This window comes from Prunus mume, linkage group LG4, assembly GCF_029339155.1.
Source record: "Prunus mume cultivar Tortuosa linkage group LG4, ASM2933915v1, whole genome shotgun sequence".
NCBI classification, from domain to species: Eukaryota; Viridiplantae; Streptophyta; class Magnoliopsida; order Rosales; family Rosaceae; genus Prunus; species Prunus mume.
The window spans coordinates 23,428,196-23,445,643 of NC_142701.1; the positions used below are offsets into that span (position 1 = coordinate 23,428,196).

Below are 17,448 nucleotides of genomic sequence, written 5' to 3' on the forward strand. Positions count from 1 at the left end.
TCAAATGTTTATGAAAACGAATGAAATGTTTGAGACAATTTACAAATCTAAATATGAATAAGTTTTTTCTATTTTATAAGTGATATTGAGAAAGGGCAACATCGAGTTCAATTATAAATGTTGAAAAAAAAAATTTAAAAATTAACACTAATTATAAAAAGTTTCATTGTTTTAGACCATGGCTTAATTGTTTTTTCAATATAAACTCTAAATTCAAAAGGTTTAACACTAATTTTAAAACGACACATAAATTAATAATCCTACTTTCTTGTTACGTAACTTATAATTTTAAGCTAAAAATACCAATAACCAATACAACAACAACAAGAAAACAAATACAAATGCTCCCTTATTTTTGGAGAGAAACTCTCAGTTCGTTATCTCCGTTACAAGAAAGGTTTTTTTTTTTTTTCTTCCTATTTTTGGCATCCTCCTCACCATTGTTCTTATCCTTTGTGTAATTGAACTCTGTCTCAGCTTGTATTACTATTTTCTGCTTGCAGTCGTTGTAAATCCAATTTACATCTTGCTTTCCAAAGCATCTGAGCCCCTCATCCTCATTGCTAGGCCAATATCCATCAAAGCGGATTGGGCCCCATGCTCTTTTACGTTCCACGTGTCACAACTTGATTCGCAGGTGGAGTACAAGTGCTACAAAGGTGGAAATCCACTTTTGCAACAGATGCTATATTTGTAGATTCTAACAACTTTTTGTCGTCCCAGAAAAACTGTCATGGATTGTTAGATTCCAAGTTTCCAATCTCAATGTCTTCCTCTTAAAACGCTAAACATTCTCAAGTTGTGATTCCCAAATACAAAGTAGGAAACGTACGAGGAGGTTGATGAATTGTGCAGTCTGATGGCGAAAAAGTTGACAATGAAGGGTCTTTTCAAGCCAAAGGCGCGAAGCCCATTGGAGCTTGTAAAGCACACGCACGAGCTACTCATGTTTCTTGATCGGAACATGGATGCACGCGAGCAAAAGCGCAAAGAAAAGGTATGGTTTTTGTTTTGATCAGTTTTTTCACATTGCTAATTTCCTATTGTACTATTTTTTTCACAAGCGATCCTTTAAAGGTGTCATGGGATTCGAAACTGAGACCACTGCAAGTCAAGGCTCTTTTCCACTAGGCTAGACCCGTTGTCATGTTATGTAATCTATTTGATATTACATGTCATATTTTTTTGAAGAAAAAAAAAATGATATTTCATGTCATGAAATTTTTCAATTTGGGGTTGTGGAGGTTAGCTTGTGTGTAGAAATTTAGGGTGAGTGAGATTTTGAGATTAATGAAATTGTTTAGTTTGTATGTTTATATGGACTTGGATTTTGATGGCATTTACTTTGAAATTTGTTATATAGATGGATGAACTGAGCAAAGCAATCTTGGAGATAAGAACAGTTTTATATGGTGATGAGGAATCAGAGCCAAATAAAGACTCTTGTGCACAACTTACTCAGGAGTTTTTCAGAGGGGACACGTTCAGGCTTCTCATTGTTTGCCTCTCAAAGCTCAACTTGGGGGTAAGCATATGCATATCAGCTTAGCTACTGTATTGCATGCTTTAGAGATTTGACATTTATGTTACTGTGTATGCAAATGCTGCAGGCTCGTAAAAACGCCACTCATGTCATTGCAAATTTGCTAAGGCAACGAGTTCAATCCCAATTGATTGCTTTAGAGTACTTGGAAAAGAACATAGATCTTATGGACATTCTGATAAAAGGGTAAGAAATTATCAATATTGAAGTTAGAAAATGTGCAGTACTGAATTCAACAAAATGTTAATGAATAGTTTGGTTTGGTTTGGTTTAGCTATGAAGACAGCGGCGATGTTGCTCTGTCATATGGTGCAATTTCAAGGGAATGCATTCGTCACCAGAATGTTGCAAGGTAACCCTTTATCTAATTTGTACATCTCCAGATAAATTAATGGTGCAAAGTGAGTTTGGCTATCAAACAATGTTTAATTTTCAATGATTTCACAGGTATGTCTTGGAATCAGACCACATGAAGAAGTTTTTTGATTATATACAAACTCCAAATTTCGACATAGCATCAGATGCTGCAGCTACTTTCAAGGTTGGTAAAGTTTGAACAGCTTATCAAAATTTAAGAAACAGTCACTATTATGCTTCACAATCCACAAATCAACTGACTTGTCGCCATACTTGAACAGGAGCTGATGACAAGGCACAAATCAACTGTTGCTCAATTTCTTTCTAAAAATTATGAGTGGGTAAGCTTTCATAATCCACATGAAATCTTCTGGTTCTTTTGGTGGCTTTTATCTTGTATCATAATACTACAGACTAATGATATTGTGGAAGAAGATGTTTTTAGAAATTTGGGCAGTCAGGGAATCTGAGAATGTGATGATTGAAATTTTCAATCTAGTTACTTTGTTTTTAGTTTTTCTACATTTCATAAGTTCCAATAGAGAATGATATCATTGTCAATATCTGAATACTTTTTTCCCTCTGTTTACTGGCTCCAGTTTTTCCAAGAGTACAATTCTCAGTTGCTTGAGTCTTCAAATTATATCACCAAACGCCAGGCCATCAAGGTATTACAATTTACAGATTTTTTTTTTTTTTTGGTGCTGAGACTCTTGCATGAACCATGTTTATGTTCATCATGAGAACCATGTTCTGTGTTCATAATAATTGACATACATGTCATAATTGTTTCAGCTGTTAGGAGATGTGTTGCTCGATCGATCCAACTCTGCTGTGATGGTTCGATATGTCTGCTCTCTGGATAACATGAGAATCCTGATGAACCTTCTTAGGGTATAAACTCTCTCTCACATCATGTTCATGCCTGCCATTAGCTTTTTGTTAAGTCACTTATTTGACTCAACTATGGCTTTTTTGTTTGTGCATCACATGTTTGCAGGATCCAAAGAAGACAATCAAGTTAGAGACCTTTCATGTGTTCAAGGTTTGTGCAGATCAATATCAAGTTCTAACCCTTTTCAGCATTACAACAAGTTGAGGCATTATCTATTAAAAGTGTTATTAACTTCTTTTGTTTTTTGTTCTTTTGACAGCTATTTGTTGCAAACCAAAATAAGCCTCCTGAGATTGTTAATGTGCTAATCACAAATAGGACCAAGCTTCTCCGTTTCTTTGATGACTTCACCATTGAGAAAGGTAGGAACCATTTTTCTCTTCAAATCTTCTGTCACTCCAGCTTTATCCTTTGAACTCTTACTTCAACATCAAACTATACTTTTTCTGCAGAGGATGAGCAGTTTGAAGCAGCCAAAGCTATGGTTATTAATGAGATTTCTGTTCTTGAACCCAAACCCAAGATATCTTCAATCCTCAGCTTTAGAAACAATTGTGAGGTCAAATGTTAATTGTACTCTTCAAGTATAGGCCTTGTTGTAAACTGCCACTGAAAGTAAAAATTGAATCGTATTGTCACTTCAATTAAAATTTTGTTGCAATGTACCATTTACGACCTAACTCCATCTATTGTTCCGTCCAAAAAGTTGGTGACCCTTTTCTAAGGATATTTTGACGTCTGTCAAACTATCGTCACACTTTTTTTGAAGGGTCACGTGTATAGCACCTTCAATTTTTTTGGACGGAAAAATAGACCAAGTTAGCCATAAGTGGCACATTGCAACAAAACTTTAATTGAGGTGAAAATGTGACTTAATTTTTCTTTCCAGGTAACAAATTGCCACAAGGCCTATAAATCATGTGGTTTTTAGTGTAATTTTTCCCTCTTGGGTTTCCAGAAACCAACTTAATGCATCAGATGTAGCCCACATATGGGCCTATATGTTCTTTAAAATTCTAATAAAAGTTTATCTCAATTTCTTACCAATTCCAAACAAGCTGTCGTTTGCACTCAGATTTTGTATGAGAATTTTCAAGAGCCGCATTCGTTTTTGGAAAACTTTGAGCTTAGCAGCCTACATGTTGAAAGGGGCCATGTGCTTTGTCTCAGAAACCAAAAACAATTTTGTGTGAAAGTTTTAAACTTCTGAAGGACAGATGATCATAAAAAAAAATGTACTTTCAATTTCCTTATTTTTTTGTTATTTATTTTTGGATGAACACTTTTTTCTTTCTTTCTGTTGTGTTGAATTAATGAGTACCTCTCTGGTTTGCTTATACATTTGCAATGATGTTGTTCTATCACTTCCACTCAACTACTTTACACAAATTTTCCTTTTCCCTATAGAACTTATGAATAGATTAAGAGTTGTTAAATTCACAATGATCTTTCAACAGATTTTATTCTTCTTCCTAATTTTGTTCAAACTTAACGTCAGCCATCACCACCACTTCCATGGCTGCTACCGCCGCCTACGCTATGGCAGTCGTCATGGCTGCATTAATTTCTTCTTTTAATTTATGTTTTTTAAGTATTTTTTTGTTTAAAGATTATGAAAGGAAGATACATGAAGCAACGTTTTTTTCATTGAAATAAAAGAATCATTTGGAGTTTAAATAAAACCGACCAAAAATTAATGATCAAGAGGGGAAAAATTCTGGAAGAGTTTCTCACAAATTAGGTATTAAAATCTCTTTTATTTTTCTTTTTATCATCGGCCATATATATATAGACTTTCACAAAAAGTAGGTTAGTTTTTGGGAAGGGTCCTGGTCCTGGTCCTGGACCACAAGAACAGGCGCCTCACCCCCCGACTGCATCAAAATTGTTGCATTCAGAATCTCGAAGGCATTTTTGGCCAACAAAATTCCCAAAGAGTAAGAATCAGAATATGCGATTACTTATTCATGGGGTCCCTAGATGGGTGGCCCTTAAAATGTTTCACACTAGTAAATCAACATTAATCTCAGGTACAATAAAAACAAACCAAATGATGGGACAAAAGAATGAAAAAAAAAAAAAAAAGGAAAAAAAAAAACAATCCCTGACCAGAACCCACAACTTGGCCAAGAGATTTTACAGATAAAATTCTAAAGGGAAAAAAATATATATCAGTCTATCTCTTTTTGTTTTTTTGGTTCTTTTCTTTTTTCTTTTGGGTATCGCCGCCTCACCGGAGATGCATGATACACTTCTGACTATATCCCGCAATCTGATTTTACATCTCACTCAAAGACCAAAACAAAAAAACCTAAAATGGTAACTCAAAACTCAAAAGCATTAACACAAAATCCATTTTAACTTCTAACTCTAACTCTTCCAAAACAGGCACTCCCAGTTAGCTCTTACTAACCAAATTTCTTTTACTGAGATATATAAATGAGGGTGGTGTGCAAAATTCACATTTCACCTGCTTCACCAGATTATCTTCACCTACAATGTCGAGATATCACAAATGATGATCCTAGGCAGCAATTCCTGAAAAACAGTAGGAGAAATGCAACTGTAAGTATCGACACACACATATCGACAATTAAGTGAGCAACACATTTTCAGTTATCTATACACGCACACAAGCATATACTTGAAAAGAATCTATTTTCCACAAGTTACCATCTATCCAAGTATCCATGCTATATTGTATAAAGTTGCATGTAATAACACCAATGGCTTCCAGTTAGGATTAAATCCATGGCAATGACTTCCAGCAAAATTCAAACCAAAAAAATATAAATATTTGGCACTTCGACATGAATTACAAATGTGTTGCCTGTGGCCATCAGCCAACTCTTGTGTACAGCCTTTGAAATATTGACTAGGACAGTGAAATAACATTTCAAATGAATGCTAAAACAACACAAAACTTCACTAAATTTGAATGGGCATCCCATCTGAGATCTTACGCTGCGTACTGACAACAGCATGCTTCTCTTTTAGAACTGTGTCATGATTACATCAAACAAGCAATACGCAACCATTATAATCTAAGTTGTCAATTGTTACACGATGGCAAGACCGTATAACAAATTTCATGAAATGATATCTTCAATAATCAACAAAATTCTGTCCCTCTAACTCATCTCTCTGTTATTACCTTAATACACACTCCTAATCACAGCACTTAAACATGTATTCATGAGACAGTAACCATACTTTTCAGCCCAACTACACCTTCCCTCACCATTTCAGCCCCGGATTAGTGACTTATTACTTAAGCTAACAGACAGAATTTAAAGGTTGATACAGAGGAAATCATTGCAATTTGGTGGAATATATAGAACACAAAAAATAAAATATTGTCAGTATATGAGGAAACACACACAGACAAGAGAGAAATAGAGAGAGCCCAGACACATTTCACCATAGGCTAAGCTGAATATGTATCTGTAGACGCAATAGTCTATTTCTTAGACTCCTTTAGATTTCTAGATTTCCCTCAGTTTCTTCCTTGATCGTATTAAAGGAACAAAATACAAAGACGAAACTCGTAGCACCGAATTACATTATACTAAACTTCAATGCTCCATTAAGGTGTGCCCCAACTATAGAAAAAGAAAGCTTCTATTTAAAAATGCATGCCTTAAAGCTGAAATTATGAACATCAAAGATATCCTAGAGCAGAGAAGAAAAGAAGCAACTTTATTTTGTGAAAGGCACATGCTGGATCTCTATAAAGACAAGGTCAAGAACTCCTTGCAACAAGGATCTACTAGATATTTCAACCATTGAGGGCTAGGGATCACATAATAGAGAGACAAGCAGCGCGGCATATTAATAACACAAAAGAAAAACCATTTTATGTATTTTTCTTAAAAGAAAGAAAAACCAAATGTTTATTACCCAAAACGCACACCCCCGTAGAGACTATGAGAGCTACACACTCCAAAAGAGTCATAATGTTTATCGGGCACAGAAAGAGACATTGATGTAAGATGCGTAATCTTCCTATCAAAAACAAATGGGAGAAGAAGATTCTCTGGCATCAACAAAAACACGAACAGAGGAGATCACAAAATTCTCTATCAAGTATGAACACCATCTCACTATATAAAACATGGTTGATCTTCTCTACACCCCTGCACAGTGCACATTCAACACCCATTTGGGACCATCGTCCCCCTAATTACCAAGAGGTTGATAACCATATCTATTTAAGTAGCAAAGGCCACTGGCAAGCTACTCCAACACCAACAAAATCCAAATAAAATGACAACCTATACAACAAAAACATTAAAAGCTTTTTTCTTTTATGTTTAAGTCCCATGGTTACCCCATTCCTTAAGTAAACTTCATAAAAGCGTAATAAACCTCGGAGACCAAAGCAACACACTTCTGACCAGCACAAATAACTGGCTACCAAAGCCTCTTTATAGAAGATATAGAAAAGTGAAAAAATATCATTTGCATGGTAACACATTTATCATCCAAAATAAGGCAGTTAATAAGAATTTGCATGGAAAATATGCTAGAGGGTGACACATCAAGTAAAGTACCACCTAGGCAACTCAAGTAACAATCAAATCCCAAGTAATGTGTGTACATGTCAACAGCAATAGAAGGAGGAGAAAGTGATGTAGTCAATGTAATCAATAGGATAAAGGAGTTCACGAGTTGAGCTTCATAGTCCAACTTTAAGATAAGTAATATCATGATTACCTCAATCTCCCCCTAACTAGACAGTCACCCAATTCAACTGAATTATACAGAAAAACTATGAGCTTAAAAATATATTTCCATATTCAAATGGTTACAGTCAACAAGATGGACCATAACCAAATAATCCTACACACTCGAGCAGAAGTCCTCTCTTGGATTGTATGCTAAACCAGATTTAATCCAGTAATAAAGTACTCCACTTTGTGGAACATCAGCTAGGGAAGAGTTAGATTTCATGAATTATGGCTTGGATGCAACAGTTCAAATTAGTTAAATCTTGTGGATGCTGGGCAGAGATAGCCAAATCAAGCAAGCTCGAGAAAAGAGTGAGATTATGTGTTGCCAATATGAACTGGACCCAAATTGTTCTGCACAATTTAAATAGTATTTCTGCTGAAAATTACTTGACTCTGCACGTTCCTAGAAATTTTGTATTTCTTTCAGCTAAAGATTGTTATTCTCAATACAAATTGGGAGGTAGCTAAAGATTGGTTTGGGATCCCAGAATTCCACTCTATTTCAGAAGTTTGGAGGTGTTTTATGAACATCCATACAAATTATGAGGGGAAAAAAGGTCCCTGGTCCCTGTATTTCAACAACAAAAGAACTAAAAGAAGAGCACAAAAAAAGATATAAAACAGAAGTTGCATAAGACATTAATTAAGTGACGATTACCTGTATTTGGCTGTCTCTTATTAACACTATAACCACCAACATAACCAGGAGAACTTTTAGCTGAAACATCAGAAGCTGCACCACCGAGCCCATAACCAAAGGGACCAGGCCCATCTCGCTCGGAATTTGATGAACGCCAAGTGGGATCTCCATAAACTGAACTACTAGTGTAAAAGTCAGCGAATGCCCCTTCAAAACCACCATTTGATGCAGCAAATGAGGATGTAGGGGTCACACTTGTTCCATTGTTTCTTCCATACCCTCCACTTCCCAGACCATAACTGTTATCACCAGTTCCATAACCAAGACTCCCACTATTGTTCGGAATATTATTTCCCCCACCTTGAGCTGAAATTGCCGAAGAACGCCAATTAACTCCAGTGTTTCCAAATGTACTTCCTCCAATGTTCCCACTTCCGGATCCATTGTAAGCACCGGAACCTGTGGAGTTTGTTCCATAATTAAGCCCCCCATTTGCCCACAAATTCCGAGTCACAGAACTGAAAAAAGAAGATGTGTTTCCTCCATTACCACCATCATACCCAATGGGACTGCTAAACCTATTAGAATTATTGACATAATAAGGACTCAACCCCCGTCCGTAGCTGATATTACTATTAAAATTTGCATTTCCTCCAAAACCTGGGTTCAACCCTGGCTCATAATTCATACCCATTCCATAACCAGAAGCAAATGGAGGAAACCCACTTCGACCACTTGCAACTGGACTGAATCTACCAAGTCCATAGCCTCCAACTGTACTAGGATTATACCCCTGGGTGTAGCCATTCAGGAAGCTATTAACCCTACTCAGACCACAGTTGTATCCTCCAAGAGGGCTGCGACTGGGACCAGGTGATAACTCTTTAGGAACTGCACGCTTGACTTCAACCATCTTCCCATTCAGTTCATGAAATGTCTTAAGCAAAACCTTGTCCACTGCCTCTTCTGAATCATAAGTAATGAATCCAAAGCCTCTTGGCCTCTGAGTGTTGTGATCATACATCACCACAACATCTGTGATTGTCCCAAACTGTTCAAAGTACTTCTTGAAGTCACTCTCCGTGACAGTGGATGCTAAACCTCCAACAAAAATCTTTCTCGTGCGACCTGGACCTGGAGAACCATGGATGCTGCCACTGGTTCTACCCAAAATATTCTGGTCATCCCTGGGAACAGCCTTTTTTGCTTCAACCTGAGAATGGAGAATTCACTGGTAAAAACAAAGATCAAATGATACAAGCTCTATAAATTGATTAATCACATTAGAAGAACAAAGTAATGCATTAACTAAACTAACCGCAGAAGAAAGATAAAATATCTAGAACCATGATTTACTCTTGCTGAGTTTGAAATTTAGTTAAATGCAGAACAATAGGAAATGAATTCCAGTAAGTACAATTTCAGACCCAAACTACCATAAAGAAATGCATTACCCTTTACAGTTGCTTTGATTCAAAAAGAAAAGCACAATGATGCATAGTCATTGTGTGAACATATAAGTGCAATCCAAGGACAATTACATTCATCAAAAAGAAAGTATTTTGATTACCATCCTCCCATCAATGTTGTGCTTCTCCATTATGACACTGTCCGCAACAGCTGGGTCTGCAAAAACTACAAAACCAAAACCACGAGCACGGCCGGTGGTCCGATCCTTCATGATCACCGCTTCTACCACCTCCCCGAAACTGCTGAAATACTCTTTCAGACGCTCTTCATTTGTGTCCCACGATATGCCGCCAATAAACAACTTACCACTATCGGATTGCATTTTCTCTACAAGCAACAGTACGTCATCAATTCAAACTTGATAAAATTTTGCAAATGCAAATCACACTTTAAACCAACTCAAAGAAAAATGCAAACTTTAAATCCAATCTTAAACCAATTCAAAAAAGATGGAGCATTTTATAATGGATCCAATACATTTCTATAGTATAAGCAAAACTAAATAGATTGAAGCATAATGAAGTGCAGAGAAATATTCAAGCCAATCCAACAGCAACACCCACAGCTCGAATAAAGTCTCTCCTTTTATCCATCCACCTAACTGGAATCAAATGCAGATAAATACATAACCCACCAAACTAGAAAGAAGAGTACCTTCTTTTGAAATATTACAAACACAGATTGTAATACGACTCAAAACAAGTATTCCTGGATTCAATTTTGAAACATCCGATCCTTCACCGATCAAATACTGGACCCAGAATTAAGCACACCTAGAAAAAGATGATGAAAAAAAAAAACCAGAAAAATTTCAATCAGAAAAATTTACCAGGATCCAGACACACAACCAATTTCGAAAAAAATATAAAAAACCAAATCAGATTCCCACCGTACCCACAGATTAATGAAAACCCAGATGCCAAATCTTGAAGAAAATTAAGATCTGAGAGGAGGCACTGTAAGAATAAGAACAGAGGGCATGTTCAACCTCCTCTCCATATATGCCCCCTCCAATCTTTTTGTTTGTTCTTTCAATGGTGATTATTTGATTACCAAATGCAAATTCAGTTATCAAACAGATGAATACGAGATTAAAAAATGTGTATTTCTAGAGAGAGAAACAGAAGTTTGAGAGAGAAAGGGAGGGCATTGAAGGTCTCTGAGGAATATATAGGCACTATGAAAATGGGAAGCTGAAGATTTTCAGTTTTTTCTCTTTTTTTTTTTTTTTAGCTTTTTAAGGTTTTTTTCTATTTTGTGAAATAATTTGATTTGAAAATTTATGGAAATGTGTCAGTCTGAAAATGCCCAAACCAAATTTATCAAAAAGAAAATTGGACAAAATTTAGTCATGGAAAATATGGTTTTTCTCTACTCTGATGAAATGGTAAGGGTTGCATGTCCTCCGTTCGCCGTTCATTCTTTTATTAGTTTTTTTTTTTTTCTCACCATAAGATCATTCCTCTTATAGTAACTTGGCTAAAACGGTGACGTTGTTTAATCTGACCCCACAGTAAAGTGGGCCCAATGCAATACTATAACCCTACAAGCAATGCGTATTGATATTGGATGATACACCAGCTCAGGAACACAAAAATTATTCATTATTTTGTTCTTGCCTTTTTTTATCTTAATTTTTTATTCTACATTATTTGAATTACATGATATGATTTTTTTTCATGATATATGATTAATTTGATCTTTTAAAAACTGCTAAAACCAAGCAACAACAAATATATATATATATATAATATGTCTTTGCTACAACACCATTTTACTCAATACTCGCCCCATATTCCTTTTTTAAAATTTTATATGTATATGTTGCATTACACAACACACCCTTTAATCCATAAAAAAATTAATAATAAATAAAAAACACCATGAATTCTTTTTCTTTTTTATGAATATGAAACAAGTAATTCGAAAATGAGACCTCTTTCAATATTGAAAAGAACAAATAACAAACACTCTGATGTCTAGCCTTGATCTATTTTCCTTCTTATTTTAGAAATGGCTGATGGCAATGATCCACATGACCAATATTTTAGCCACGGTAGCGATCTTTGTCATGGCTCAAGGCAATCACGAAGTTTTTTGTTTATTTATATATATTTTCCGAAATTTTATGCTTTAAAATAATTGAACACAAAAGTAATTTTGTAATGAAAATTATTTAAAAGAATGAATGAGCAACATGGAGTTGGTAAGTAGCATCACTCAAAATATTTTACAACAACTTGATATGCAAGTGTGGTCATTCAACCCCAAATGTTGAATTTCAATTAACAAAAAGTACTAAAATAAAATAAAAACTGCTAGGTCTCGCTTCATCTGTATTAGTTAGTTGTCGTTTCTTTTAAGGGTTTTATCACCCCTATCCCGTTAAAAAAAAAATCCAAATATTAAATTAGAAAGACAAGTATATACGGGAGTTTCACTAAAACACCCAAAATATGGGTTGAAATTATAAAAAAACCCAACACCCAAAACACTTTATAAACACACCCAAAACCCATCATTACACACACTCAAAACTCATTTATAAACACACCCAAAAAATATACAATTGTTGATTTTGTGGTTGATTTTGGGTGTGTTTCTATGTTTAAATAGTGTTTGTATTTTTTTATAAATACATGTCTAGGATTGGGTTTATTTATAAATTTGTATATACTTTATTTCACAATATAATAAACCAATCGAATTTTAATTATTCGTTTTGTAATACAAATGGTTGGCGACCATTCACTCAAAACTTTAGCCCAGAGTAATTATCTATTCAAGCTTATATATACATATATATATATATGTATGTATGTATGTATGTGGCCGGTCACAAGGAATAGTGAAGAAAAAAAATAGAATAATACTTTTTCTTGTCCCGTTTTGCATATATAAATAAAATACACTGTTGAATTATATTTAATATTATTTTAAAAAAATTAAGTAGAAATCAACAATATAGAGGTTCAACTTGTAAGCATATATATTGAAATGAAAAAAAATAATTATGGAACGAACAGCAAATTAAATTATTGTTAATGAGATCAAACAAGTCCACTACTAGAATAGAAGTCAATTTAGTCAAACATAAACACTATTATTGTTTAATTGTTTGATAATAGCTCAACACTCCAAAAAAAAATTTCAAACATTCTTTTGAAAAGAAAAAATAATAATCACACACATAATTAGCATAAAGTTCTTCGCCCAAAAATACCACCAACTTTATTCACTATTCGACGTCACCGCCATTGCCATCCAACAATACTTTCACGTTTCAACCAACTACAAATGATGAAAAGAAAGTAAGGGGAGAAGGAAAAGAAAGAAATACATGTAGTCCAAATAAACTTTTGGGTACATATAATCGAAATTTCCTGCTTTTGTAAGCGAAATTATAATACCTTATTATCAGAATTTCAAATTTTGAAAAAAAAACACAAGAACTTCAAGCCGAAAAAAGACTGTTTTTGGCTTTATCAACAACAAAGCATTTGTCAACGAGGTCTAATCTAATAGAAAAAGGGTCTTCATTTACAAATCAATGGTTTCAGATTCGAACTCATATGACATATCGTTAGTGTGTGTGTATAAGAAACCTTCATCTCCCTCGTAAAGCCAAGTATTTGAACTTGCAATGAAATTTAAAATGAAAGAAGAGGTCGCTTTCAAAATACTTATTATTATTATTATTATAAGAAGGGGTATTTGGGATGAAAAGGTAATTATTGATTAGATTTGGTAAATTCTGGATGATGGAATTATATGATTAACAATCAATCAGCATCTTTCTTCGTGCTCCCCACGAAAGGGACTTTGGTCTTTCCACTCGATCGTTACTCGCCTAGAAGCAAGCTCCAGCTATTTCTCACATCACATAGTATAATATAATACTTCACTTTTTCTTGCATTTCATTATTTGACCACACTACCCTTGTAGTTGCCCCTTTGTCATTTGACTCCCCTTCTGTTCTTGACTTTCTCAAACCATGGGCGGCACGGTCCGGTTTAAATCGGTCTCACTCCCAAATTGCAATCGAACCGTACATTAGTGTAGAAATCAAATCAGTGTCTGAACGATTTTAATTGGTTTAATTTGACTGGTGTTAACTCTTCATGCGGTTTTATGGCCACCCCAACCAATAAGCCTATTGACTTTTTAGCAAATATCGTATGTACTATATTGACTACGGTACAAGTCACAAGGCTAGTTTGGTCATCTTATATACATGTGGTGGTATCATGTCATCACATGCATGCAACATCATATATATTAGGACAATACTTCCCTCATCATCTTCTATTTCAACCACAAAGTGACATATGTCATCTCGTTTTTAATTGTCAATGTTGTTCTTTTATTTTCACTTTTATTGAACCCTTAACTTTTTATTTTGACGGATGAAGGAAAATTATTATTTTAAAAATGGTTGAGAAAAATCAATGTGAAGAACAATGGGAATTTTAATAAAATAAAATAAATAAATAAAAAGATGTTTTGACAATTAAAAAACGAGAACACATGTCACTTTATGAGTTGAGCCACAATAGAAGGCTCGGAGGAGTTCCTCCTTTAAGTATTACATACATGTATTATTGTATGCCATCACATCGTCCCTTCAAATTGAGCCTGAATCAAGTCCTTTAGCAACTCTCAATCAGAAACCATTATCCCCAAAAAGCCTTGGAAAGCCCTTTAAGTTCAATATCCAACAGTCCATGGAAATAACACCTGCTTTGATCGTTTGCAATTATCTCCATCTAGTGCTCACTTCCTCATTAAAAACTTGCTCAGACGGCAACTTTTTGACCAACCAGATCTTCACTTCTTGCAGTGACCTTCTGGTACTACAAGCCCCCACTGGAATTACATTCCATCCACCAGAAGCATCCAAATTGCTTACAGAGCAACTCAAGCTTCTACTGTCATGGCAGTTTATACAACACCTGGAGGTGCAGCCAAGAGCTTTTAGCTTTCAAGTTTCTAGCATCTCCGCAGAAAATTCCAACGGCCCATCTTTGGTGTCCTGGGACCATTAGCTAATGGCACCAGTCACTCATGTATGACAAGCTGGGAATTCAGTTTCAAACGATGTCCCAGAGACTTGCCCAATTACAGGGCCAATTATTCAATCCGTCAGAAAATTTGATTTTCTGTCTGGATGAACTACTATGATCATGTTTACTACTAAACCAGACGGGGGAAAGGAAAAGTAAATAAAAGAAGGATGTAGATCGATAGGAAATTAATAAACCAACCAGAATGATCTTCAAAAGGGGATATTTATAGCCCTAACATTTTAGTGTAGCCCTGTTCAGCAAGATTAACACTTCCATCTTATGGTAGAGTCTAAATAACCTCAAAGCTTTTCTGTGTACAAAGCACTAGAGTGAGAGTTGATGTGGATTGTGAAGTAGAAAATTAGCTTGAATAAATAGGTCCCTGACTGCTAGGCATGTGTAATGAAGCTATCCATCAACTGCAGCAGCTCATCATGCTTGGCCTTTGTTACAGATAACTCCAATGTTACCTGTCATATATGACAGGAAATTTGTTAAAATGGATAAATGGAGCTCCAATACTGAATCCTCATAACCAACCAATTTGAACTTTTTTTCTCTTCCAAAACATTTAAATTTCCACTGTTTCTAGATCTTCAATAAATTAGTCAAAATCATCAACGAAAAAAAAGGCAGGGAGACTTGATACCCACAAATTGAGAGGCCACTAAACTCTTTATGGTTCTTATTCTTTTCATATGAGTATCGAGCCCCTTTTTAAAAACATGAAACTATTGAAAAAAATTTGGATTTTAGGCTGGGCGGTACATAAGTTGTAATTAAAGCATCCATAATTTAGGAGAGCCACTCCAAGGTATAAAGAGAGTAGGAACATTAAAAAGACATTCAATTCCAATAATCTATAGTTCACATAGACCAACTAAAGCCTGTGCAGAATTGCATATTTCATGAAGATAATTGCGCTCACCTCTTTGAAGATTTCACTATAAGAAGTCTCCTCAAAGCCCTGCATCAAACATATGCAAGTTTGGTGAACCAGAAGGAAGAACAAGTGCAAAATGTAAGTGAAGTATGAGCAACTAACATTGCATGATAAATTGAGTTTGTGATAAAATAAATTCATATATATATATATATATATATATATAGAGAGAGAGAGAGAGAGAGAGAGAGAGAGAGAGAGAGACCAATTTCCGGAACAAGCTAAGAGATGCTCCATTTAGCTCTCCAATTTTAGCACGGAAGATGTGGATCCCCAGATTCTCAACTGCAAAGGCCATCATCATCAAGGCAGACTCCTTCCCAAGTCCTTTACCACGACTATGCTAGCAAGAGCAAATATTGGATGTTTAAATTATAGTATATACAACAGTTCCTAAAGTGAAAACAAGCAAGGAGGTATAAATTTTTGGTTCTGGAAAGCTTCAAATGAACAAACATATATAATTAACCAAAAAAAAGGGAAAACCAGATTGGCACTAACACAAGCACTTCAGCCTCGTTGGCATCAGAAGAAAGTAAAAGCTGGTACCTTTTTGGCTCAGCAATCATTATTTCAATCTCTGCCATTTGAGGATCGTCCAGGTCATTCATATATAAATTCACATCACCTACCATGGCTGGCAAAGGGCATACCATTACTCACTGATAAATCATACTACACAAAGAAAGTCCACCATGCAAATGAGCTAGTTCAAGATTTGAAGTGCATATATTTTCATAATATGTTCAATAGATAGCTACAGGCACTCAACTCCTTTAAAAATATCTTCTTTATCTTTGTTTTTCTCTGAACGCCTCGATTTCTAATAAAAATTAACTGAACAAACGATATCTTCAAAACTGGAATAAGTTAATAATTCCCAGTTTTACTTGCTGAACAATAAGAACCTTCTCGGGAATGCCATTCCAAACCATCCAACCAACTGTTCCTAGAGAAAAAGTGCTTTGCTTACTCAAGGTGATCCTTTTACTTGCAAAACAGAGATTTTCCCCTCTCTCTTTTTTTGGTTACAGTAACTTCCTTTAATTTTTCTCAGCAACCAAACAGACAGTAATGTGTGAAGAAAGAGTGTAAATTTGGCTAACCTTCCACATGGGGCCGTCCATGGTTGAATTCTCCCACAACCAACTGCTTATCCAATACAATAAAAGTCTGCTCTGCAAAACCCATTTCCAATTCTTTATACTCACAAGACCACGAATATAACAATGAAATCTTTCAAATAAACCTCAATCACTAATCAAAACCCGATTGAACCCTCTTCTTTTTTTCCCGGAAAGATCAAACCTTGACTAGCAGAATCTATAATTATAAGTTATTTGTCAAAACCAAGATTACCCAGTTCAGTTTAGCAAACTAATCCACAAAATCAGAGAGAGAGAGAGAGAGAGAGAGAGAGAGAGAACTGTTGGGGTCTTGGGTCCAGGTGAGCTGCATCTGGTACTCCTGGTCGAGGGTGAGGGGCTCAGAGCCAGTGGCTTGGAGAAGAGCTGGGTCTTGCATCCACTCATGGTACTTTGGAACGTGTTCTTTCATGTAAGGCACCAGTATCACTCTCCCTCCTTCCAAGCTCACTCTATCTTTCTCTTTCTCTTGCTCCATCTTTGCTTCCCTTGCTCTATCTCTCTCTCTCTGTCTTCTCTCTCTCGCAAAAACTGACAGACAAAACAATTACATAGATTAACCATCAAACGACGTCGTTTCAGGTATGACGAAGTCAAAGGTCGAGATTTTTTGTGTACCTTTTTTTTTCCCAATAGTGTTGGAGAATATTTAATT

At 35.4% G+C, this 17,448-nt stretch overlaps 3 protein-coding genes across 5 annotated transcripts; 1 reads left to right on the top strand and 2 right to left on the bottom strand.

The window, feature by feature from the left end:
* Positions 1-549: 549 nt before the first annotated feature.
* Positions 550-3,836, top strand: LOC103329219 (putative MO25-like protein At5g47540). The gene is made up of 11 exons (XM_008231645.3): positions 550-997; positions 1,364-1,525; positions 1,611-1,729; positions 1,818-1,895; positions 1,991-2,084; positions 2,182-2,241; positions 2,500-2,568; positions 2,696-2,794; positions 2,901-2,945; positions 3,055-3,157; positions 3,248-3,836. The coding sequence occupies exons 1-11, from the start codon at positions 860-862 to the stop codon at positions 3,364-3,366; spliced, it is 1,086 nt and encodes a 361-aa protein (XP_008229867.1). The 5' UTR covers positions 550-859; the 3' UTR covers positions 3,367-3,836.
* Positions 3,837-4,733: 897 nt separating this feature from the next.
* Positions 4,734-10,780, bottom strand: LOC103329220 (heterogeneous nuclear ribonucleoprotein 1-like). Of its 2 annotated transcripts, none has more exons than XM_089050113.1 (5): positions 10,533-10,780; positions 10,293-10,411; positions 9,739-9,965; positions 8,187-9,381; positions 4,734-5,333 (listed from the first exon to the last, which is right to left on the bottom strand). In XM_089050113.1, exons 3-5 carry the CDS (start codon positions 9,958-9,960, stop codon positions 5,320-5,322), a joined length of 1,431 nt encoding a protein of 476 aa, XP_088906239.1. In that variant the 5' UTR covers positions 9,961-9,965; positions 10,293-10,411; positions 10,533-10,780; the 3' UTR covers positions 4,734-5,319. The 2 variants fall into 2 exon arrangements, with proteins under 2 accessions (XP_088906239.1, XP_088906240.1); XM_089050114.1 differs by having other exon boundaries at positions 10,537-10,754.
* Positions 10,781-14,908: 4,128 nt separating this feature from the next.
* Positions 14,909-17,326, bottom strand: LOC103329221 (Acyl-CoA N-acyltransferases (NAT) superfamily protein). 2 transcript variants are annotated; one of them, XM_008231647.2, is made up of 6 exons: positions 17,076-17,326; positions 16,755-16,826; positions 16,198-16,285; positions 15,854-15,986; positions 15,634-15,672; positions 14,909-15,175 (listed from the first exon to the last, which is right to left on the bottom strand). In XM_008231647.2, the coding sequence occupies exons 1-6, from the start codon at positions 17,269-17,271 to the stop codon at positions 15,095-15,097; spliced, it is 609 nt and encodes a 202-aa protein (XP_008229869.2). In that variant the 5' UTR covers positions 17,272-17,326; the 3' UTR covers positions 14,909-15,094. The 2 variants fall into 2 exon arrangements, with proteins under 2 accessions (XP_008229869.2, XP_088906241.1); XM_089050115.1 differs by having other exon boundaries at positions 16,755-16,821; positions 17,076-17,323.
* Between the last annotated feature and the right edge of the window lie 122 nt (positions 17,327-17,448).

Coding starts and splice junctions, on each gene's coding strand:
- LOC103329219 (XM_008231645.3), top strand. CDS start 860: ATGGCGAAAAAGTTGACAATGAAGGGTCTTTTCAAGCCAAAGGCGCGA. Junction 2,795..2,900: donor TCCTGATGAACCTTCTTAGG/GTATAAACTCTC, acceptor ACATGTTTGCAG/GATCCAAAGAAGACAATCAA. Junction 3,158..3,247: donor TGACTTCACCATTGAGAAAG/GTAGGAACCATT, acceptor CTTTTTCTGCAG/AGGATGAGCAGTTTGAAGCA.
- LOC103329220 (XM_089050113.1), bottom strand. CDS start 9,960: ATGCAATCCGATAGTGGTAAGTTGTTTATTGGCGGCATATCGTGGGAC. Junction 9,382..9,738: donor ACAACATTGATGGGAGGATG/GTAATCAAAATA, acceptor CTCCATTCTCAG/GTTGAAGCAAAAAAGGCTGT.
- LOC103329221 (XM_008231647.2), bottom strand. CDS start 17,271: ATGGAGCAAGAGAAAGAGAAAGATAGAGTGAGCTTGGAAGGAGGGAGA. Junction 16,827..17,075: donor CTGGACCCAAGACCCCAACA/GTTCTCTCTCTC, acceptor TGGGTTTTGCAG/AGCAGACTTTTATTGTATTG. Junction 15,673..15,853: donor TTAGCTTGTTCCGGAAATTG/GTCTCTCTCTCT, acceptor TGTTTGATGCAG/GGCTTTGAGGAGACTTCTTA.